General features: G+C 46.8%; 1 protein-coding gene across 10 annotated transcripts in view; it reads left to right on the top strand.

Annotated features, from left to right (window-relative positions):
* Positions 1–50: 50 nt before the first annotated feature.
* ANKS3 (ankyrin repeat and sterile alpha motif domain containing 3) overlaps positions 51–24,609 on the top strand; it is a 38,054-nt gene continuing 13,495 nt past the window's right edge. For 2 of the 10 annotated variants that reach the window (XM_047714248.1, XM_047714245.1), the window contains exons 1-5: positions 56–285; positions 3,324–3,495; positions 5,823–6,021; positions 6,224–6,345; positions 7,530–7,611. In XM_047714248.1, the coding sequence (XP_047570204.1) occupies positions 3,326–3,495; positions 5,823–6,021; positions 6,224–6,345; positions 7,530–7,611 (573 nt within the window). In that variant the 5' untranslated portion in view covers positions 56–285; positions 3,324–3,325. Of the gene's footprint in view, positions 286–311; positions 513–3,245; positions 3,496–5,822; positions 6,022–6,131; positions 6,346–7,036; positions 7,114–7,529; positions 7,612–24,609 lie in introns of those variants that run through there. The other 8 variants (XM_047714246.1, XR_007124529.1, XM_047714242.1 and 5 more) reach the window with 8 other exon arrangements.

The raw sequence follows: 24,609 nt of genomic DNA, 5'->3' as shown, positions 1-24,609 counted from the left end.
CCCTGTTCATTGGCTGCCATGGACGTCACCCAGCGAGCCGGGCGAGCTGACCGGAAGGTTCGGATGCGGGAGGGACGAATTGCACGGCGGCCCCGGGAGCTGCCCCGGAGTCCCGCGACCGTCCCGGCGTGCTCCGCGCCTCCCGCAACTACTTCCGGGGCGGGAGCGGGGCGGTGGAGTCCGGGCGGTGTGGCGGCGATCAGCGCGGAGGGTACCCCGGCGTGCCTGGTGGCGAGCGGACCGGCCGGAGGGCGTGCGGCGGCTGCTGCCCGGGGCCCAGCGCAGGTAGGCTGCTTGGCGGCCGGGCCCCCAGTGTGGTGCCGGCACCTGCAAACCCGCCTGCGGGGCCCGCCGCGCGAGTTTCTGACTGCGTTACCCCTAATGCAACCGCGCGGCGGGGACTACGGAGCCACGTGCCGTCTAGAGTAACCGGGAGGAGGCGTCCAGGGACGTCAGTGCAGTCGGGGCTCGGGGTGCTCCCGAACGACCCTCCCCAGGGCCTGAGAACCAGGGTGGGTACCCCGGTCCCCGCGAGGGGCACACGCGCCGGGACGAGACTTCTTCCCTGTAGGCGTGGAGGCCTACCACCAGCGTCATTATTTTTTAGTTAGGGTTTTTGGTCGCTGAGCAAGAACACGCATATTTGGATGAGCATACTCGTTTTATTCATAACAAATATCCCATCATTGTAGAGTTTGTGGCATGTGGTGGGGTGATAAAGGCAGTACCGGTAGCTTTGTGTGCCCTTGGCATCTGCGTTTTCCCTCTCTAGGCCCCTTGAGCCGGGCTGGGTGTGATCGCCACCCTGCAGGGTGTCAGCTGTGTGAGCCTCCCTCCAGTGATGGGAGAGACCACGTGGGCTCCACTCCAGAGAAGGCATTTGGAGTAGAAGAGACGCACCTGTTGGAGGCTTGAGGGTTGTATTGAAAGGCCCTGAACGGGCACTCAGCTTTTTTGTGTTCTTACCCGGTATCTTTTGGCCACGACTGTTCAGGTTGAGGTTTCTCACCTGCAAAGTGAGAAAACTGGTTGAGCTCAAGCTCTGCGGGTGTGAGGAGGTGGTGATGGTACCAGAAAGCAGGGCTTTGCTCTGAACTCCGATACCTGCAGCCCCCCTCACATGTGCACATAGTCTGGCCAAATTGGTGGCCTGTTGCTGGCTTGGGTGTCTCAGCTTGTTACCTGGAGCTTAGACGCATTCCTCAGTAGAGGCTGAGGTCCTACAGGCACCTGTGGATTGCTTGGGCACCTTTAGGCCGTCTGAATGGACCCAACCTTTGTTTTCTCCCTTTTCTATACTTGTTTCCTTGTTCTCTCCCACCCATTGTATAGTAGGAGACAGACGTTACTCTTGAACCTCAAGGTTCTCATAGGAAGTATTGATTTGGTTAGGATTCCCAGGATAAGGGACTGTCATAATCACAGACTTTTCATCCTGGTGCTGTTGCATCTCTGGGAAAGTTCCTTCACCCCACCGATTTACCAGTCTATGATTCCCGCCCCCTTCCATCCCCGCCCATCATCTTTCCCACTTTCGAGGAATTCATAGTTGGATTCCTACTCAGTTAACGTTTGCTGAACACCAGTCACATCCTAGTTTCTGTGCTGGGACTTTCAAGATTTGTTTAAAAATTTTTTTTCTTGCAGGTTTTATTTATTTGAGAGAGAGTGTGTGAGAGAAAGGGATCACCAGCGGGGGTGGGGTGGGGAGGGGGAATGTAGAGGGAGACGCAGACTCCACACCAAGCAGAGAGCCCGATGTAGGGCTCGATCCCAGGACCCTGGGATCATGACCTGAGCTGAATCGACTGAGTCACCCAGGCGCCATATTTGTTTTAAAAAAATTTTTTTTTAAGATTATATTTATCTATTTGACAGAGAGACAGCGAGAAAGGGAACATAAGCCAGGGGAGAAGCAGGCTTCCTGCCAAGCAGGGAGCCCGATGTGGGGCTCGATCCCAGAACCCTGGGATCATGACCAGAGCTGAAGGCAGACGCTTAACCACTGAGCCACCCAGGTGCCCTTGTTTAAAATTTTTATACAGTAAATTCATTCATTTGGTGTTTGGGTCTGTGAGTTTTGATTAATGTATAGAGTCAACATACCCACCAATCAAGATACAGAACAGATACATTACCCCCAAATTCCCTCTTGCTCTCCCTTCATGGTTCCCCTATTCCTAATCCCTAGTACCACTGATCTGTCCTCCAGCCCTTCAGTTTTGTTTTTTCTAAAATGTCATATGAGTGGAATCATACAGTAGGTAGCCTTTGAGTCTGGCTTCTGTTGCTACAGTTGTGTTTGAGATCCATTCATATATTGTGCATATCAACTGTTCCTTCTGCTTATTACTAGTATTCCATCATATGCTCTTCTACCATTTATTTGTCCATTCTTCCATGTATTTACACAGCAGCCCTTTGGGCTATGTCCCCATTAGACAACAAGGAACTGGGGACTGGAGGTGTTAAGTAGCAGAGCTAAATTCTGATCTAACTCCAAGTCCAGGGCTCTTTGTCACCACACCCAAGGTGTGATTTGGTCCAGTGACTCAATTAGCATTTCTTGACTGCCCATCCAAGAGGTGGTCAGGCTTTCTGAGTTGCTGGAGAGTTCCCTTTGCAGAACTGGGGCCTGAGGGTTGATGAAGGAAAGTATTCACCGCAGAGTGTGACTCACCGTATATGCTCTTCCTCTTCTGTGTCGTGACAAGCTCACCAGTATTAGCAGGATGGAGCTGCCCAAACCCATGAAGTATGTATGTATGTATGTATTTATTAAATATTTTATTTATTTATTTGACAGAGAGAGATCACAAGTAGGCAGAGAGGAAGGGAAGCAGGCTCCCTGACGAGCAGAGAGCCCTATCCGGGACTAGATCCCAGGACCCTGAGATCATGACCTGAGCCGAAGGCAGAGGCTTTAACCCATTGAGCCATCCAGGCGCCCCCCCATGAAGTATTTAATGAAAATTTTCTTTTTTTCTTTTTTTTAAGAATTTATTTACTTATTTGACAGAGCACAAACAGGGGGAATGGCAGAGGAAGAGGGAGAAGCAGGCCCCCCCACTGAGCAAGGAGCCCGAGCAGGGCTCCATTCCAGGACCCTGGGATCATGACCCGAACCAAAGGCTGACACCCAACCGACTGAGCCACCCGGGCGCCCTAATGAAACTTTTCTAAGTCTGTCCCAGGAGTTGATTGCATTGAGTCTGCTAGAGTAGTGCCATATCTGCTCTCTGCAGGTAGGAGTGAGACCATCCTGTTTCAGTCGCTGGAACAACCAGAAAGGAAAGACCTGACCCCTGGATCTCCTTCTGTAGTGATGTCGGAGCTCAGCGACGAAGCCAGTGAGCCGGAGCTCCTGAACCGCAGCTTGTCCATGTGGCACGGGCTGGGGGCTCAGGTCGGCCGGGAGGAGCTGGCCGTCCCCTTGGATCTTCACACAGCTGCTTCCATAGGCCAGTACGAAGTGGTGAAGGAATGTGTGCAGCGGTAAGCGATCTCGGGAAACGTTTCTTCTACCTAGATTTTGAGTCGTGTCCCTGTGGCTTCAGATCCCAGGCAGAGCTGTCAGTAAGTTCATGGGGCCCCCACAGTCGTAGATGTTCCGTGCACACAGGTCAATCCCTGCGCCTGTCAGTAATGATTCATGCTGGACACTAATAACGAAGTCAGTTTGTATTCCTCGGAAGAAAGAGAGGGTTTAAACTGTGTAGGCTTAAGAGACATTTCAGGTTTTCTTTAGAGTCATTTTATGTTTTTTATGAATTGCAGAAATGTTCAAGCAAAACAAAAAGAAAGTTAGAAAATGATGCCCTGTGGCCTTCTTGCCCCAGAAGGTTCATTTTTACGTCTTTTGCCTTCCTGTCCCTTCAAGCTTTTGCCATAGAGGAGGACAAGGTGGGGGTTTATCTTCCTCTCTGGGGATTGCCCCCTGCAATCTTACACAAATGTTAATGTGGTTTTTGAAGAAGGATTCATCTCCTCCCCTTCACCCCCCTTACCTATCTGCCTCCTTGTTGCAGTTTTTCATTGACAACTTGGAGAAACAACCTGTGTCCGTACCCTTACGTGCCTTTTCCAGTTCCTGGGGAGCCAAAGCAAAGCCTCGTGTAAGCCCCAGGTTTGGTTCCCAAGTCATAGCCATCACTTACAGTCAATGGAGTACAAGTGCAGGCCTGTGGTAAGGGACGGTCTGTTGTACTCCTGTACCAGGTGGCCTCATGAATGTGCATCTGGGTACACAGGCAGCACATTCCTTCATAGGGTCGCTGAGATCCCAGTTACAACAGCTTCTTTGGCATTCTTGGGCTTTTAAGCCTTTGGGTGTGCTGTTTAAGTGCACAGCCCTGAATGGCTCCACAGGGGAGAGGGGAAGTGTTTGTGCTCTGATTGGGAATGTGGCCCTACCTGACACCAAAGCTCGCCCACGGTAAGCATAGACCAGGAGCGTGAAGGCAGAGGAGGCCTCCCAGGGAGGATTGAGCACGACTAGACATGTCAGAGCCTCAGAGATGCTCTGCCAAGGGCAAGTTCTTCTCCACGTGGAGCTGAGTGCTCCCTCCGTGAATGGCGCGTGGCCAGGATGAACTGATCTCTGTGTGCTCTCCCAGCCAGTGGCCGCCACTGCATTCCCAGGACCAGGACTTTCTGGAATGGCTGCCTGGGTATCCCAGAGACTTTAGAAAATGCTAAGGAATGGAAAATAATTTTCTGGTGTGGCTTCCTGTGTGCGTACCTCTGAGAGGCATAGACTGTGGATCGATTGTCTGTTGTCACCACTGGAGGCAGGGATTGTGTGAGAGGAGAGGCCATGGGGCGTGAACTCTTTTTTTTTTTTTTCTTTTTTCTTTTTTGCCTATTTATTTGACAGAGATCACAGGTAGGCAGAGAGGCAGGCAGAGGTGGGGGAAACAGGCTCCCTGCTGAGCAGAGAGCCTGATGCGGGGCTCGATCCCAGGACCCTGGGATCACGACCTGAGCCGAAGGCAGAGGCTTTAACCCACTGAGCCACCCAGCCGCCCCGGGGTGTGAACTCTTCAGGCTGTCCTGGAAGTGGATGTGATTTCCATCCCCCAGCCCCACACTCTGGGCTGGGAAGCCCATGGTTTTTTTCCTATGGCAAATGCTTTTCCAGAATTTTGATGGAAATCAATGAGAAAGATAGGATTCTCTGGTCAGTGATTTTTAAAGAATGTTTCTATAGGATGGGGTCACAAGTGAGAAATTGTCCATTCTCTGCGTCCCTTCCCCTTTCCCTGTCCACCCAGCCCCGCACTAGCAGATTCTGGTCTGTTGGTAGAAGGCAGTGAAGGCTCCAGGTCATAGTTCCTTGATTCTGGCACTCCTGACAGTCCAGCCAGATCATTCTCCACTGGGGACCCGTGCACGTAGGGTAAACAGTTAGCCACGTCCCTGGCCTCCATCCCATAGATGCCAGTAGCTTTTCCTTCCCCAGTTGTGACAACCAGTAATGTCTTCAGACTTTGCCATTTGCCAAAAATTACCCCTAGTTGAGCACCATCTGTGTAGCTGGGGGTAGGACAGAAGAGTTGCTGGCCTTGGGTGGGGCGGGGGGCAACGAGATCGTGCAGTTGGAGGAGGAGGATGGCTCTGAGGACTTGGCAGAGGCGGCTGTACAGCGAACCGAACGGTTTCCCCACCTGCCTCCCCTCCCCCGTGGAGTCCGGGGCGGCCGGTGACCTCTGCTTCCTGGCTGTAGTTCCCGCTCTTTGTCTTGGCCCGGCCTTGCTGCCAGCTTTGGCAAACCTCACCTGTGAGATGGCTGGATGTGGCTGGCATCTCTTGCGTTTGTTTAGGAGAGAGTTAGATTTGAATAAGAAGAATGGTGGTGGCTGGACCCCGCTGATGTATGCCTCCTACATCGGACACGATACCATCGTGCACCTGCTGCTCGAGGCGGGGGTGAGCGTGAACGTGCCGACCCCAGAAGGGCAGACTCCGCTGATGCTGGCTTCCAGCTGTGGCAACGAGAGCATCGCCTACTTTCTCCTCCAGGTGAGCGCCGAGGGGACTCAGGCCCGGAAAGAAACGCATGGGGGTCTGGCCGCTCTGGCGGAGACGTGAGCCGCTGCAGACCATGGCGACGTGTGCTTTTGCTCTCGTAGCCACTTGGATTCTTGCACTGTGACGGCCTGGAGCACGCCCGCCCCCCACAGAGGAGCTGAGGCTGTAACGAGCGTTCTGTGTTCTCTTGAAGCAAGGTGCCGAGCTGGAAATGAAGGACATTCAAGGCTGGACTGCCCTCTTCCACTGCACCAGCGCTGGGCACCAGCAAATGGTCAAGTTCCTTTTGGACAGTGGAGCGAATGCCAACGTGAGGTGATTACCAGGTCTTTAGTGGTCGCTCTAGCTCTGAGGAGGGCAGCTGGGGAGGCAGCCACGGGCCGGAGTGCAGGGTAGCCCCTTCCTTGGGCAGAGGGGACAGGCCTGCCCAGGTGTGGGAAGCTTGTGGGTAGTCCCAGCTTCTTCCTGCGTCTGTCAGGGGACACTGGGTGCAGCACTTTCAGTGCCCTGAGCCTCATTTTCTTTATCTGAGAACTGGGGACAGCAATACCTATGTCACGGAGGAATTGTTCGAGGAATTACGTGTTTGTCATACACTAGGGGCCTGGTGGCCTAGTGAATGGCACTTGATTGACACTAATTGCTAATTCCTTTTTCCTTCTTGTCTTTTGTCTATATCCGGTGAGCCGATGCTTGAAAGCAACGTTCATTTTTATAAGGTGGAAGTGGTGTTGTCTAAAGCAGTCATGACCGTTTCCCCTTTCACCACAGCACGTACCAACCCAGCTTCTAGTGGGCACGGTGCGCGCCCCGGCTGCAGTCGCCCCCTGTAAGACGCAGCAGAGTTTCACATGCCACTGAGAAGGAAATGCCACTGATTAAAATGCCACTTGCCTACTGAATTTAAGATAAATTCTGACCTCAGAGATGTTAAAATGTGAAAATGCTGTGTTTTGGAATGGGTTTTAGCTTGGTTCCTGTCTTCTAGACCAGCGTGAGAGAAGCAAGGGTCAGGAGGCATCTGTAGACAGCGCTGGGCGAATCGGAACCAAGCACAAAAATAAGCATCAGATCCTAGGCAAAGTAAGGACAAAGTAGATGATTCGCCCTGGAGAATGCTGAGCTCAAAAGATCGGATCTGGTTAGGTGGACGGGTGATGCCGGCTTTCTGTGTGCAGTGAAAGGCAAGCGCTGCTTTTCGCTTGTAATTAAAACGGAGATTTAGGAGATGGCCGGCGGAAGCAGCTTAGAGGGAGTGAAGAGCGGGAGACAGATTGTGTTGAGGAAGAAAGACTAGAGCTGGTGGTAGAAACAAAGATTTATGAGGCTCAGGTGTCGATAGGAACTTTTCTTATGTCTCCCTGTTCGTTCTGCGGGGAGGGGGACCTCGACGCTTAGGGACGGGTGATGGGCCAGCTTGGGCTTGTCTGCGGCAGGAAGGCTTCTGCCTGGCTGAACTCCTCTCCGCTAATCGTCTGGCCACGGCCTCTGTCTTGCAGGGAGCCAGTGTATGGATTTACTCCTTTGATGGAAGCAGCTGCCGCTGGCCACGAGATAATTGTGCAGTATTTTCTCAATCATGTAAGTGACCCTGTTTATTAGCTTACAGTTGAGTTACAGCAGGTGAGGAGTCCTGTTCCTAAAGTGTGAGCTGTAACAATTTTCTGCTGCACAGAAGTAGCTGTTCTTTGTTTATTCAGTACATTTTTATTGTGTCTACTGATGCCAAGTGTTGAGCAGTGCTCGGGGGTACAGTGGTGAGTGAAAAAGATACCTATTCCTTAATAATTTTGAAAATGCTAATTTTTGAGAAGTATGGAAAATATATTTTAGAAAACAGATAACGCTTATCATCCCATCACTTAAAAACATCATGAAGGTGTAAGAATGCTAAGATCTTCCTTTTCAACCACCCATGGTTCCTCCCCAAGATGCCCACTTGGTTTGGTAAAGAGACAGCCAGGGACTTCTCCGCTTAGGAAGGCCTGTTTCTGGACAGGTGTGTACACATTGCTTTTTGTTCTGAACAGAGTGGAATTCCACTCTGTGTTGATAGCTTTAGATATTTGCTGAATATGCCATAGGCATTTTTTCCTTATATCCCATGTATAATCTGAGCCATCATTAATTTAGTTCCTTATTCGTCGAAATTTAAGTTTCTGACATTTTACAGTTACGAACAGTGCTCCAGGAACTGTCTCCGGACGGGCAGCTTCAGCCTAGATGCAGGTCCGCCGCGTTTCCGTAGGAGAGATTGCTGGTGTTCGCACGAGACGTTTATTAGGTCCTAATAGACAATTTAAACATGGGCAAAGGATATGAATAGACATTTCTCCAAAAATGATTTATAGATGGCCGGTAAGCACATGAACAAACGCTTGACATCATTAGTCATCTGGGAAGTGCAGATCAAAAGTGCAGGGGCGTCTGTCGTATAAGAAGACAGTAACAAGAGTCGAGGAAGATGTGGGGACGTTGGAACCTCACACTCGGCTGGTGGGAGGGCGAAATGACGCGGCCTCTCTGGAGGACAGTCTGGCAGGGCCTCACACAGTTTTAAACACAAAGCTACTGTCTAACCCCGCCGTTCTCCTAGGTATAAACCCAAGGGAACTGAAAACAGGTCCACACAAAAACTTACACACAAATGTCCATAGCAGTGTTTATTCGTGGTAGCCAAAAGGTGGAGGCCCACGTGTCCGTCAGCTGGCAGATGGAGAAGTGAAGCGGTTGCTCCGCACGCGGGAGTGTCAGGCAGCTGGAGACAGGAGTGAAGTTCCGACCCCCACAATATGGATGAGCCTTGAAAATGTTACCCTTAGTGGGAGGATGCAGACACCCACGGCCATGTAGTGTATGGTTCGTTGTTTTTGTTTTTTAAAGATTTTATTTATTCATTTGTCAGAGATCACAAGTAGGCAGAGAGGCAGGCAGAGAGAGAGGAGGAAGCAGGTTCCCCGCTGAGCAGAGAGCCTGATGTGGGGCTCAGTCCCAGGACCCTGGGATCACGACCCGAGCTGAAGGCAGAGGCTTAACCCACTGAGCCACCCAGGCGCCCCTTGTTTTGTTTTTTTAAAGATCTTGTTTGTCAGAGAGCACACAAGCAGAGGGAGGGGCAGAGGGAGAAGCAGGCTTCCCGCTAAGCAGGGAGCCTGATGCAGGGCTTGATCCCAGCACTCTGGGATCATGATCTGAGCCAAAGGCAGAGTCTTCACCGACTGAGTCACCCAGGCATCCCATGTATGATTTTTTTTTTTTTTTAAGATTTTATTTATTTGACAGAGAAAGAGTAGGCAGAGAGGCAGGCAGAGAGAGAGGAGGAAGCAGGCTCTCTGCTGGGCAGATAGCCTGACACGGGCCTCGATCCCAGGATCCTGGGATCATGACCTGAGCCTAAGGCAGAGGCTTTAACCCACTGAGCCACCCAGGCGCCCCCCCATGTATGATTCTTTTTATATGAAGTATCCTGACTAAGCAAATTTGTAGAGATAGAAAGCAGAGTAATGCTGATCTAGTAATGCCGGCAGCAGAGGGTGGGAGGGGAAGGGATGGTGAGAGATGGAAGTATTGGGGAGAGGGTGGCGGTGAAGGGGTACAGGATTTCTTCTTAGAGTGAGGAGAATGTTCTGAAATTCATTGTGGTGATGGTTGCATGCCAGTGAATGGGTGAATTGCATGGTATGTGAGTTTTATCCTAATAAAATCATTAAGGGGCGCCTGGGTGGCTCAGTGGCTTAAACCCTCTGCCTTCGGCTCGGGTCATGATCCCAGGGTCCTGGGATGGAGCCCCGCATCGGGCTCTCTGCTCAGCGGGAGCCTGCTTCCTCCTCTCTCTCTCTCTGCCTCCCTCTCTGCCTACTTGTGATCTCTGTCTGCCAAATAAATAAATAAAATCTTAAAAAAAAAGTCATTAAAAAGTGCAGCAGGGTTGAAATACGAAGTCCTAGCAAGTTCCCACTGCAAAGGTTGTCTCTTTGGCCTCCCCCTCCAGTAATGTGTGAAGGTGCCCACTTTTTCATGTCCTCACCAAGCCCTGGAAGTTGCTCATCTTACGTTTTTGCCAGTGTGGTGGGAGAAAAGTGACATCTATTTTGTTTTATACCTATCAGTGAGGTTGAACATTTAAAAATGCATTTATTGGCCATTTGTATTTATGATTTGTCTCTTTTTTGGGGTTCCACTTTATTGGATAGTTTAGCAAAATAAAATGTCAACATGCTATCTTTCTTTAAAAAAAGAATCCAAATGCCCCCCCAAGGGCTCCTGAGTGGCTCAGTCAGTGAATTGTCTGACTCGTGGTTTTTGCTCTGGTCACGATCTCAGGGTCGTGGGGTCGAGCCCGGCGTCAGGCGGAGCAGGGAGCTTGAGGTTCTCTCTCCCCCCTCCCTCTCCCCTTCCCCCCATCCTGCGCTCACATAGACTTCAGAAAAAAGGACAAAGAAGGACTTGGGAACGGTGCCCTCATGTGGTAAAACTAGACATGAGACTGACGGGGAACAGGAGCCTGCCCGCCCCCTTTGCCTTGCTCTCCCTGTCTCCCCACCACGGCTGCCCCTCAGCTCGCTCGCTCTTCCTTGCTCTCTTTCTTCCTTTCTCTCTCTTTCTTCCCCTCCCTCCCTCCCTCCCTCGCTCCCTCCATTCATTTACTTATCTATTTATTTCCCTCCCTTCTCTCTCTCTCTCTCTCTCTCTCTCTCGGTCTGTGTTCGTGTATTGTAATCTCTCTTCTCTCTCTTTCCTTCATGGCGGCACAACACTTCCTTGGAGGGACGAATCAGAGGTTGTTTGACAGTGGGCCATAGATGGAAGTAAGTCGTTGCCAGCCACTGGCTGTCACATTCAGTGTGGAGACTTCCTGCACACACATCTCTGCACGCGCGTGTGACCACATCTGTGCAGTTCAGTACCCAAGGTAGAATTTTCCATGGAATGTAAGTATGGTCTTAACACAGGATTGCCCACTTGCCATCTGAAGAGCAAATTGTACCAACTTATACTCCTTCCACAGCAGCAAGAATTATGAATTTTAAATTTGAAGTACTTTGAACTTACAGAAAAGTACAGATGATAATACTAATTCCACACACGTGACCCCAAAGGGACCCCTAAACAGATGTTGATCTGCAGCTTTCCTGCTCCTGGTTTTCTGCTTTCGCCATACAGCGTGTCTTTAAGGAGGGCACAGGTTGTTCAGTGGTTCGATGTAAAGATTTATGTAGTTAACGTGTCGGACCGTGTGCGTCCTTCAGCAGCATGCTGGCGTGTGGGGGCCCGGTTCACTCTTTTTTTTTTTTTTTTTTTTTTTTAAGATTTTACTTATTTATTTGACAGAGATCACAAGTAGGCAGAGAGGCAGGCAGAGAGAGAGGGAGGGAAGCAGACTCCCTGCCAAGCAGAGAGCCCGATACGGGTCTCGATCCCAGGACTCTGAGATCATGACCTGAGCCGAGGGCAGAGGCTAAACGCACTGAGCCACCCAGGCGCCTCCCGGTGCACTCATTTTGACAGTTCTGTGTGTATTGGACGTCTGAGTGTTTGACCTTCATCCGTTCCTCTTTTAGTGGACATTTCAGTTGTGTCTACTTTGCTGTTCCTGACAGGGCTGCAGTTCCCATTTCATACCTGTCTTCTCAAGCATGTGGGAAGGGATTTCAAAGAAATCAGGCTGTATTCTTCAAATTAGACGTTTCGGTGTGTAGGCTGAGTGAGTCTGCACTAGAGAGTAGTAACTGACTTTCCTCCACGGTCAGCCTGATTTATGTCCTGATGGTGTTTCGGGTTCTTGTCTCCCACACCCGCAGGAACACGTGGTACCTGCTATCACATGAGCTGTCTCCTGTTGATTTTTGCCTTTCTCCGATGTCGGTGAGGTTCAGCATCTTTTTTTCTTCTTTTTTAAATTAACATGTGATGTATTATTTGCCCCAGGGATACAGGTCTGTGAATCATCAGGCTCACACATTTCACAGCACTCGCCAGAGCACATACCCTCCCCAGTGTCCATCACCCAGCCGCCCTCTCCCTCCCGCCTTCCCCCCAGCAGCCCTCAGATTGTTTTGTGAGATTAAGAATCTCTTGTGGTTTGTCTCCCTCCTGATCCCATCTTGTCTCATTTTTTCCCTCCCTACACCCCACGACCCCCCACTGCCTCTCAATTTTCCTCATGTCAGCGAGATCATTTGATAATTGTCTTTCTCTGATTGACTTATTTCACTTAACATAATACCCTCTTGTTCCATCCATGTCGTTGCAAATGGCAAGATTTTGTGTTGTTTTTTTTTTGATGGCTGCATAGTCTTCTATTTTGTATATATACACCACATCTTCTCTATCCATTCATCTGTTGATGGACATCTAGGTTTTCTCCATAGTTTGGCTGTTGTGGCCATTGCTGCTATAAACATTCAGATGCACGTGCCCTTTCAGATCACTACGTTTGTATCTTTAGGGTAAATACCCAGTAGTGCGATTGCTGGGTCGTAGGGTAGCTCTATTTTCAACTTTTTGAGGAACCTCCATGCTGTTTTCCAGAGTGGCTGCACCCGCTTGCATTCCCACCAACAGTGTAGGAGGGTTCCCCTTTCTCCACATCCTCACCAACACCTGTCCTTTCCTGACCGTTTAATTTTAGCTATTCTGACTGGTGTGCGGTGGCATCTCATTGTGGTTTTGATTTGTATTTCCCTGATGCTGAGTGATGTGGAGCACTTTATCACATGTCTCTTGGCCATCTGGATGTCTTCTTTGCTGAAATGTCTGTTCATATTTTTGGCCATTTCTTTTTTTTTCTTTTTTAATTTTGTTTACTTATTTGACAGAGAGCACAAGTAGGCAGAGAGAGACAGGCGGCGGGGGGGAAGCAGGCTCCCTGCTGAGCAGAGAGCCCCATGTGGGGCTCGATCCCAGGACCCTGAGATCATGACCTGAGCCAAAGGCAGAGGCTTAACCCACTGAGCCACCCAGGCGCCGCTTTTGGCCATTTCTTGATTGGATTATTCTTTGGGTGTTGAGTTTGCTAAGTTCTTTATAGATTTTGGACACTAGCCCTTTATCTGATACGTCATTTGTGAATGTCTTCTCCCATTCTGTCAGTTGTCTTTTGGTTTTGTTGACTGTTTCCTTTGCTGTGCAAAAGCTTTTGATCTTGATGAAGTCCCAGTAGTTCATTATTGCCCTTGCTTCCCTTGCCTTTGGTGATGTTTCCAGGAGGAAGTTGCTGTGGCTGAGGTCAAAGAGGTTGCTGCCTGTGTCCTCCTCAAGGATTTGGATGGATTCCTGTCTCACATTGAGGTCTTTCATCCATTTTGAATCTATTTTTGTGCGTGGTGTAAGGAAATGGTCCAGTTTCATTCTTCTGGAGGTGGCTGTCCAATTTTCCCAGCACCATTTGTTGAAGAGACTGTCTTTTTTCCATTGGACATTCTTTCCTGCTTTGTTGAAGACTGGTGGACCATAGAGTTGAGGGTCCATTTCTGGGTTCTCAGTTCTGTTCCATTGATCTATGGGTCTGTTTTTGTGCCAGTACCATCCTGTCTTGATGATGGCTTTGTAATAGAGCTTGTGGTCTGGAATTGTGATGCCACCATTCCTCTGGCTGTTCAGGGTCTTTTCTGGTTCCATATAAATTTCAGGGTTACGTGTTCCTTTTCTTTGAAAAAAAAAATAGATCTGTTTTTTTTTATTTTAAAGATTTTATTTATTTATTTATTTATTTATTTATTTAAGATTTTATTTATTTATTTGACAGAGAGAAATCACAAGTAGGCAGAGAGGCAGGCAGAGAGAGAGGAGGAAGCAGGCTCCCTGCTGAGCAGAAAGCCCGATTCGGGGCTTGAACCCAGGACCTGGGATCATGACCTGAGCCGAAGGCAGCGGCTTAACCCACTGAGCCACCCAGGCGCCCCATGATTTTATTTATTTTTTTGACAGAGAGATCACAAGTAGGCAGAGAGAGAGGAAGGGAGGCAGGCTCCCTGCTGAGCAGAGAGCCTGATGCGGGGCTCGATCCCAGGACCCTGGGATCATGACTGGAGCCAAAAGCAGAGGCTTAACCCACTGAGCCACCCAGGAGCCCCCAAATTGATGGTATTTTGATAGGGATTGCATTAAATGTAGATTGCTTTAGGTAGCATAGACATTTTCACAATATTTTACCTTCCAATCCATGAGCATGGAATATTTTTCCATTTCTTTGTGTCTTCCTCAATTTCTTTCATGAGTACTTTATAGTTTTCTGAGTAGAGATTCTTTGCCTCTTTGGTTAGGTTTATTCCTAGGTATCTTACAATTTTGGGTGCAATTGTAAATGGAATCGACTCCTTAATTTCTCTTTCTTCTGTCTTGCTATTGGTATATAGAAATGCACCTGGGTTTCTGTGCATGGATTTTATATCCGGACACTTTACTGAATTCCTGTATGAGTTCTAGCAGTTTTGGGGTGGAGTCTTTTGGGTTTTCCACATAAAGTATCAAATCATCTGCAAAGAGTGAGAGTTTGACTTCTTTGCCGATTAGGATGCCTTTAATTTCTTTTTGTTGTCTGATTGCCGAGGCTGGGACTTCTAGTACAGTGTTGAACAGCAGTGGTGATAGTGGATATCCCTGCCATGTTCCTGACCCTAGGGGAAAAGCTCTCAGTTTTTCCCCATTGAGAATGATATTCGCGGTGGGTTTTGCGTAGATGGCTTTGATGATATTGAGGTTTGTATCCTCTATGCCTACACTGTGAAGAGTTTTGATCAAGAAAGGATGCTGTACTTTGTCAAATGCTTTCTCAGCACCTATTGAGAGTATCATATGGTTCTTGTTCTTTATTAATGTGTATCACACTTTGATTGATTTGCGGGTGTTGAATCAACCTTGCAGCCCAGGAATAAATCCCATTTAGTTGTGGTGAATAATCCTTTTAATGTACTGTTGGATCCTATTGGCTATTATTTTGGTGAGGATTTTTGTATCCATGTTCACGGAGGATATTGGTCTGTAATTCTCCTTTTTGATGGGTTGTCTGGTTTTGGAATCAAGGTAATGCTGGCCTCATAAAGTGAGTTTGGAAGTTTTCCTTCCATTTCTATATCTTGGAACAGTTTCAGGAGAACAGGTATTAATTCTTCTTTAAATGTTTGGTAGAATTCCCCTGGGAAGCCATCTGGCCCTGGGGTCTTGTTTGTTGGGAGATTTTTTTTTTTTTTTTTAAGATTTTATTTATTTATTTGTCAGAGAGAGAGCGAGAGCACAGGCAGAGGCAGAGGGAGAAGCAGGCTCCCCACAGAACAAGGAGCCCGATGTGGGACTCGATCCCAGGACGCCGGGATCATGACCTGAGCCGAAGGCAGCGGCTTAACCAACTGAGCCACCCAGGCGTCCCTTGTTGGGAGATTTTTGATGACTGCTTCAATCTCCTTCCTGGTTCAGTTTTGGTAGTTTATATGTCTCTAGGAATGCATCTATTTCTTCCAGATTGTCAAATTTGCTGGTGTATAGTCGCTCATAATATGTACTTATAATTGCTTGTATTTCTTTGGCGTTGGTTGTGATCTCTCTTTCATTCATGATTTTATTAATTTGTGTCCTTTCTCTTTTCTTTTGGATAAGTCTGGCCAGGGGTTTCTCAATCTTACTCTCGCAAAGAACCAGCTTCTAGTTTTGTTGATTTGTTCTACTGTTCTTTTGGTTTCTATTTCTTAGATTTCTGCTCTGATCTTTATTATTACTCTTCTCCTGCTGGGTTTAGGCTTTCTTTGCTGTACTTTCTCCAGCTCCTTAGGTGTAGGGTTAGGTTGTGTACTTGACACCTTTCTTATTTCTTGAGAAAGGCTTGTGTTGCTATTTAGTTTCCTCTCAGGACCGCCTTTGCTGTGTCCGAAAGATTTTGAACAGTTGTGTTTTCATTTTCATTTGTTTCCATGAATTTTTTCCAGTTCTTCTTTAATTTCCTGGTTGACCCATTCATTCTTTAGTAGGATGCTCTTTAGCCTCCATGTATTCAAGTTCTTTCCAACTTTCCTCTTGTGATTGAGTTCTACCTTCAGAGGATTGTGGTCTGAAAATATGCAGAGAATGATCCCAGTCTTTTGGTACTGGTTGAGACCTGATTTGTGTCCCAGGATGTGATCTCTTCTGGAGAATGTTCCATGTGCACTAGAGAAGAATGTGTATTCTGTTGCTTTGGGATGAAATGTTCTGAATGTATCTGTGATGTCTTTCTGGTCCAGTGTGTCATTTAAGTCCTTTATTTCCTTGTTGATGTTTTGCTTAGATGATCTGTCCATTTCAATAAGGGGGGTGTTAAAGTCATCTACTATTACTGTATTATTGTTGATGTGTTTTTTTGATTTTATTATTAATTGGTTTATATATTTGACTGCTCCCATATTAGGGACATAGATCTTTAAAATTGACATAGATCTTCTTGTCGGACAGACCCTTAAGTATGATACAGTGTCCTTCCTCATTTCTTGTTATGGTCTTTAGCTTAAAATCTAATTTATCTGATATAGGGATTGCTATCCCAGCTTTCTTTTGATGTCCATTAGCATGGTAATTTGTTTTCCACCCCCTCACTTTAAATCTGGAGGTATCTTTTGGTCTAAAATGAGTTTCTCGGGGCGCCTGGGTGGCTCAGTGGGTTAAGCCGCTGCCTTCGGCTCAGGTCATGATCCTAGGTCCTGGGTTCGAGCCCCACATCGGGCTTTCTGCTCAGCAGGGAGCCTGCTTCCTCCTCTCTCTATGCCTGCCTCTCTGCTTACTTGTGATTTCTCTCTGTCAAATAAATAAATAAAATCTTTAAAAAATAAATAAATAAAATGAGTTTCTCATAGACAGCATATCGATGGGTCTTGTTTTTTTAATCCATTCTGATACCCTGTGTCTTTTGATTGGAGCATTTAGCCCATTTACATTCAGGGTAACTTGAAAGATATGAATTCAGTGCCATTGTATGGCCTGTAAGATGACTGTTCCTGTATATATATATATATATATATATATATATATATATATATATATATATATTTTTTTTTTTAAGATTTTATTTAGTTATTTGACAGAGATCACAAGTAGGTGGAGAGGCAGGCAGAGAGAGAGAGAGAGGGAAGCAGGCTCCCTGCTGAGCAGAGAGCCCGATGCGGGCCTTGATCCCAGGACCCTGAGATCATGACCTGAGCCGAAGGCAGCGGCTTAACCCACTGAGCCACCCAGGCGCCCTATATATATATATATTTTTTAAAATTATATTTATTCATTTGACAGAGATCACAAGTAGGCAGAGAGGCAGGCAGAGGGAGAGGGGGAAGCAGGCTTCCCGCCGAGCAGGGAGCCTGACGCGGGGCCCGATCCCAGGAGCCTGGGACCACAACCTGAGCTGAAGGCAGACGCCCAACCGACTGAGCCACCCAGGCGCCCCACCTGTTCCTGTATATTGTCTCTGTTCCTTTCTGGTCTGTTACTTTTAGGTTCTCTCTTTGCTTAGAGGACCCCTTTCAATATTTCTGGGAGGGCTGGTTTGGTGTTTGCAAATTCCTTTAATTTTTATTTGTCCTGGAAGCTTTTTATCTCTCCTTCTATTTTCATTGATAGCCTAGCTGGATATAGTATTCCTGGCTGCATAGTTTTCTCATTTAGTGCTCTGAATATATCATGACAGTCCTTTCTGGCTTTCCAGATCTCTGTGGATAGGTTTGCAGCCAGTCTAATATTTCTACTGTTGTGTGTTACAGACCTTTTGTCCTGAGCTGCTTTCAGGATTTTCTCTTTGTCACTGAGAATTGTAAGGTTTACTATTAGATGATGGGGTGTAGACCTCTTTTTATGGGTTTTGAGGAGGGGGTCTCTGTGCCTCTTGGATTTTTTTTCTGTACTTACTTAATGGTTATAATATTTATTTACTTATTAACATCTTATTTTTATTTTATTATTTTCAGTGTTCCAAGATTCGTTGTTTATGCACCATACCCAGTGCTCCATGCAATATGTTTCCTCCTTAATACCCATCACCAGGCTCACCCATCCCCTCACCCCCCTCCCTTCCAAAACCCTCAGTTTGTTTCTCAGAGTCCACGGTCTCTCATGGTTCATCTCCCCCTCCCAATTTCCCCCAGTTCACTTGTCCTTTCCTCCTCCTAATGTCCTCCATGTTATTCCTTATGCTCCACAAATAAGTGAAACCATATGATAATTGACTTTCTGTGCTTGACTTATTTCACTCAGCATCATCTCCAGTTCTGTCCATGTTGATTTAAAAAAGTTGGGTATTCAGTGCCTCCTGGATTTTGGTGCTTGGTCCCTTTGCCAAATTAGGGAAATTCTCTGCTATAATTTGCTCCAGTATACCTTCTGCACCACCCCCCTTTTCTTCTTCTTCTGGGGGATCCCAATTACTCTGATACTGTTTCATCTTATCTCTCGAATTCTCTCCTCGTGGTCCAGTAGTTGTTTGTCTCTGTGTTGCTCAGCTTCTTTATTCTCCATTATTTGGTCTTCCATGTCACCAATTCTCTCTTCTGCCTCATTTATCCTAGCAGTAAGAGCCTCCATTCTTGATTGCACCCCATTAATAGCTTTTTGATTTTTGCTTAGTTATATTTTAGTTCTTTTATTTCTCTAGAAAGGGATTCTCGGGACACCTAGGTGGCTCAGTCAGTTAAGCGTCTGCCTTCGGCTCAGGTCATAATCCCAGGGTCCTGGGATCAAGTCCTGCATCAGTCTCCTTGCTCAGCAGGGAGCCCGCTTCTCCCTCTGGTTGCCTCTCCCTCTGCCTGCTGGCCCCCTGCTTGTGCTCTCTCTCTCTCACAGATAAGTAAATTTTAAAAAAAGGAATGGGATTCTCTAATACCTTCCATGCTTTTTTCAAGCCCAGCTAGCACCTTGATAATCGTCATTCTGAACTCTAGTTCTGACATGTTATTATTTTTTTAAAGATTTTATTTATTTATTTGACAGAGATCACATGTAAGCAGAGAGGCAGGCAGAGAGAGGAGGAAGCAGGCTCCCTGCTGAGCAGAGAGCCCGATGCGGGACTCGCGCATGACCTGAGCTTAAGGCAGAGGCTTTAACCCACTGAGCCACCCAGGCACTCTAGTTCTGACATATTATTAATGTCCGTTTTGATTAGGTCCCTCGCCGTTAGTACTGCTTTTTTTTTTTTTTTTGTGGCGAGTTTTTCTGCCTTTGTCATTTTATCCAGATAAGAATGGATGAATGAGGGGCACCTGAGTGGCTTAGTCGTAAAGCTCCTACCTTCGGGTCAGGTCATGATCTCAGGGTCCTGGGAACAAATCCCACATTAGGCTCCCTGCTCAGCGTGGAGCCTGCTTCTCCCACTGTCCCTCCCTCTGCTTGTGTTCTCTCTCTCTGTCAAATGAATAAATAAAATCCTAAAAAAAAAAGGTGAATGAGAGAACAAAATGCTAAAAGGGTAGCAATGACCCCAGAAAAATATACACTAACCAAATCAGAAGAGACCCAAAACCAAGGGAGAAGGGGTGTGTGTGTGTGTGTGTATGTATGTGTGTGTGTGTATATATATACACACACACATATATACATATATATATATAAATAAATAAATGACTGATGAATGGAAGACAGCCACAAAGATTTTGGGTATATTTTGATTTGTTAGAAGAAACTACCTCCCAAAATTTTAAAGAAAGAAAATCTTATATATATAGATACAAAACTAAGGGTAAACATGAAGGGATGGAATATGACAGTAAAGATGAAAATTTAAAAAGATTGTAAAAATGGAATTGATAAGTTGAGTGAAAAGAGAAAAAAAAAAGGAAAGAATATGATCAGGCTGGAGACTAGAGCAAAGCCATGTGCTGCATTTAGAGTATATTTCTATTAAATTGTATCCCAAATTTTTAAGGAAAAAACCTGTATGTATACAGAAAATAAAGTTAAATACAATGAAGGGATAAAATATGACTTTAATAAAAAAAGATTTTTAAAAAGGTATTGATAAGATAAAATGGTTTTTAAAAAGTTAAAATAGGAAAGAGGAAAAATTTTTTAAAGATTAAGAAAAAATAAAAATTTAAAAATTTAACCTTGAAAGACTAAAGGATCGTCTGTGGCCATACCACCCTGAACGTGCCCAATCTCGTCTGATCTCGGAAGCTAAGCAGGGTCGGGCCTGGTTAGTACTTGGAGGGGAAGGACTAAAGGGTCATTGAAAGAAAGCCGTGAAGTTTGTGTGTTGCTTTCCCCTATCTCTGGAGTTCCGTAGTTCTCACTGATCGGTGAACTTGGTCTTGGCCGGATGGTCTTCTGGGAGAGGGGCCATTGGAGTGATTCTCAAATGTCTCTGCCCGAGGCCGAATTGCACCGCTCTTGCCAGCTACCAGCCTGAGTAATCTGCTGGGTTCGCTCTCGGGAGCTTTTGTTCCCTGAGCGCTTTCCGTAGAGCCCTGGAGGCCGGGAATGAAGATGGCGGCCGCCCTATCCCCTGCCTGGAGGAGCCGGAAGCTCAGGCCCCCACTGTGCAGTGGGCCCTCAGAGGAAAGCCGTCAACCCCTCCCGTCTCCCTGGTCTCCAGCTGCGCTCCAAGCTCACCCGGCCGGTGACTGAGCGTTTCTGTCTCTGGCGCACGGCCCGGTCAGGATTTACTCTCCTAACGACTTCCGTAATTACCACGTGGCCGCGCTCGCTGCAGTCATCATGTGGTATCTTACAGCTGGAAGTTTGGGGGGTTTTTTGGGGGGTTTTTTTGTTTGTTTTTAAGATTTATTTATTTAGTTATTTGACAGAGACAGAGATCACAAGTAGGCAGAGAAGCAGGCAGAGAGAGAGAGGGGGAAGCAGGCTCCCCGCCGAGCAGAGAGCCCGATTCGGGGCTCGATCCCAGGACCCCGGGATCATGACCCGAGCTGAAGGCAGAGGCTTTTACCCACTGAGCCACGCAGGCGCCCCAAATTTGTGCCTTTTGACTGCTTTCATTTTCCCCTTCCAGACCCCTCTAAAAGTGACCTTTGAAGGCTGAAGGGTTTTTTTGTTTTGTTTTGTTTGAAGATTTTATTTATTTATTTGACAGGCAGAGATCACAAGCAGGCAGAGAGGCAGGCAGAGAGAGAGAGGGAGAAGCAGACTCCCCGCTGAGCAGAGAGCCCAATGCAGGGCTCCATCCCAGAACCCTGGGATCCTGACCTGAGCCGAAAGCAGAGGCTTAACCCACTAAGCCACCCAGGCACCCCAGGCTAAAGGTTTCAGAGCTGATTTCTAACCAGAGCTCTTCAAAATGGGGGATTATAGAAAGTAGAACTCGGTTAAGGTCTTGTAAAGATGCAGTTTTTTTCCTACTAGAGCACATGTGATAATCACCTTCTATACTAGCCTCAGCCAAAACTGTCAGTTGATCACAGGTTTCCAAATAGGGGGAAAGCGTGCCTAAGTAAATGTTTATTATACAGTGATCTGTATCTGCTATAAAAGAATCAGAAAGTACAATGAAGCCACAAGAAAGCCAGAAGTACTCCTAATCCCATCACCCAAAGATAGCACAGTTAACACCTTGTCGGGTATCCGCCTGGGTTTTTAACCGGATATTTTAAGTCCTAGTGGAGTCCCATTATACAGAATGTTTTGTGTGCTGCTTTCTTTCCTCTTAACAATGTCCCGTGCACCCCGTTCACATTAGTAAACGCCCTTGGCTGGACCTGTCCCATAGTAGGGGGTCGCGTTCCACTCTATAGATGTGGTCCGTCCTATTTCACTAATTCCTGATTTTTTTTTTAAAGATTTTATTTATTTACTTGACAGAGATCACAAGTAGGCAGAGAGAGAAGAGGAAGCAGGCTCCCCGCTGAGCAGAGAGCCCGACGCGGGGCTCGATCCCAGGACCCTGAGATCATGACCTGAGCCGAAGGCAGAGGCTTAACCCACCGAGCCACCCAGGCGCCCCCTAATTCCTGATTTTATGCTTTTCCTGATTCTCGCCGTACTAAACGCTGGTGGGAAAATCCTAACTGTTAGTGTATGTAGTGTTTACACTAGGTTAAATCCCTAGGAGTGGAATTGCTGGGTCAGTGGGTGTGTGCACGGTCAGGGTTTGCCGGTTTGCCCTCCAGAGCACTGAGCTCCGGTGGTCCCGCCCTCAGACCCCACACTGCCTGGTTGAAGCTTCTAAAATGTTGTTGATTGTCTTTTCCACTTTCTTTTTTTTTTTTTTTTCTTCTTCTTTTTTCTTCTTCGTCTTTTCCATTTTCAAAGTAAGTGTGCTCGTTGTGAATTCAGAGAATACAGAAGATTAGGAAGATGGGGGAAATCCCCCATCCTACTGCTTAGAAATAATAGTTTGGGCACGCTTTCTTCTAGTGTTGGACACACTTTTGTTTGTTTTGTTTTGCTGCTGTTGTAAGATCCGTACTGTTTTGTATCATGGTCTTTTTCTCGCATCTTTTATTTTTAAAATACTTTTTCCAGTTTTCCTGAGATACAATCGACATTTAACATTGTATAATTTTAAGGTGCACAGCATGATTTGAATTTAGTATACATTGTGAAATGAATACCATAGTAAGTTTACTGAACATCCGTCACCTCTCATAGTTACAAATTTTTTCCTTTGTAAACAGTGATTTAATAACTTCCTTGTGCCTTTCCATGAACCTATGAAAGTGTATCAACTAGTAAGCTCTGAGAAATATTTAAAATATAAAACCTCTCTTAAGCCCTCAGTAATAGCAGTATTGTAGGGAAATCCTCCTATAACTTACGAATGTATACAGGCACACTTCACCTTCTCGTGCTTCACTTTATCGCATTCACAGATGCTGCGTTTTTTTACAGATGGAAGGTTTGTGGAGACCTTGTGTTGAACAAGTCTGTGGGTGCCGTTTTCCCAACACCTTTCACTCACTTCATGTCTCCCTGTCACATTTTGGTAATTGTTGCAATAGCTCAAACTTTCTATTATCTTTTTTTAAAAAGATTTTATTTATTTATTTGAGAAGGAGCAGAGAGAGCACCTGAGTTGAGGGGAGGGGCATTGGAAGAGGAAGATGCAGAAGTAGGCTCCCTGCTGAGCAGAGAGCCCAACCCAGCTCAATCCCTGGGATCCCGGGATCATGACCTGAGCCAAGGCAGGCCCTTAATCCACTGAGCCACCCAGGGCCCCTATTGTCATATTTGTTATGGTGGCTGTGATCAGTGATCATGACTTACTGAGAAGTCAGATGATAGCATTTTTTAGCAGTAAAGTTTATCTTCAAGTAAGCGCTATGTTGAAACGGGGCTTGAACTCGTGACCCTGAGTTCATGCTCTGCTGAATGAGCTACCCAGGCGCCCCCATAGAGTATTTTATTTCTTTAAGATATACTCATCGTTTTTTCAGATGTAATGCTGTGGCACACTTAATAAACCACAGTATAGCGTAATGTAACTTACACGCACTGGGAGACCCAACAACTTCATCTGCCTGTGTTCCTGTTGCGGGGGGTCCGGGGCTCAACCTGCAGTATCCCAGCCTGTCCAGGGCATGTTGTTTTCATGATTTAAAAACACATGTGAAGGGGCACCTGGGTGGCTCAGTGGGTTAAGGCCTCTGCCTTCAGCTCAGGTCATGATTCTAGGGTCCTGGGATCGAGCCCCGCATGGGGCTTTCTGCTCGGTGGGGAGCCTGCTTCCTCCTCTCTCTCTGCCTGCCTCTCTATTTGTGATCTCTGTCAAATAAATAAAATCTTTAAAAAAAGACAAAAACCCCACACATGTGAAAGTAATATAACCTACAGGCTTAAAAAAAAAAAGCCAAACAATAAAATTTAGAGGATAATTAATCCAAAAATTTAGAAATAAGCATTAAAAAAACCTCTAAGTTTTCTTGTGCTGTCTCCTCTTGCCCCCCAGCGCTAACAGCTATGATTAGGTTTCTGCATAAATGGATTCCTGCAAATAAATAATTCAGCAGAATCCTGCTACATAAATTGATACATCTGCCTCTGCAGTGTGTTTTTAAATGTGAGCAAAACAGCACAGATGTATTTCCATGGTAGTCGGAGAAGCCGGCCTCAGTCTCCGACCCAGTGCTTGATCGTATCGGTCCGCCTTAAGTAGCCATTCACGCATTAGTGGGCGCAGGAGTTTCCTGTGGCTGCTTTTAACAATTTACCATGAAGCTGGTGGACTTAAAACACTCAAATTTATTTTCCCACAGTTCTGGACGCCAGAAGACCAGAACCAAGGCACCAGCAGGGCCACACTCCCGCCAGGGGCTTTGGGAGGAATATGTGCATTTGGCTTCCGCTGTTTCTTGGCTCGTAGACGCATCACTCCAGTCTCTGCCTCTGTCTTTTCATTCCGTTTCTCCCCATATGTCCACATCATCTGCTGTTCCTCAAAAGACACTTTATACCTTATGTGTCATAAAGACATATGGTCCTTTCAAAACCTTGGTTATAGCAGTTACTTGTAAGCACCAGCATTTATGGCAGTGACGTGGCGGCCTCACCCCCAGTTACACGGTCTCCGGGTTCTCTACCGAACACCTGTGTCACTGAAGCAGTCTCTGTTTTTTGGGGTTATTTCCTCAGGAGAGAACCACAGAAGTGGAATTACTGTGCGGAAGAGAAGTAGTTTCGGGC

This window comes from Lutra lutra, chromosome 18 (assembly GCF_902655055.1).
Source record: "Lutra lutra chromosome 18, mLutLut1.2, whole genome shotgun sequence".
Lineage (NCBI taxonomy): Eukaryota > Metazoa > Chordata > Mammalia > Carnivora > Mustelidae > Lutra > Lutra lutra.
The sequence above is the reverse complement of the archived record's forward strand: the minus strand, read 5'-3'. Positions and strand labels throughout refer to the sequence as shown.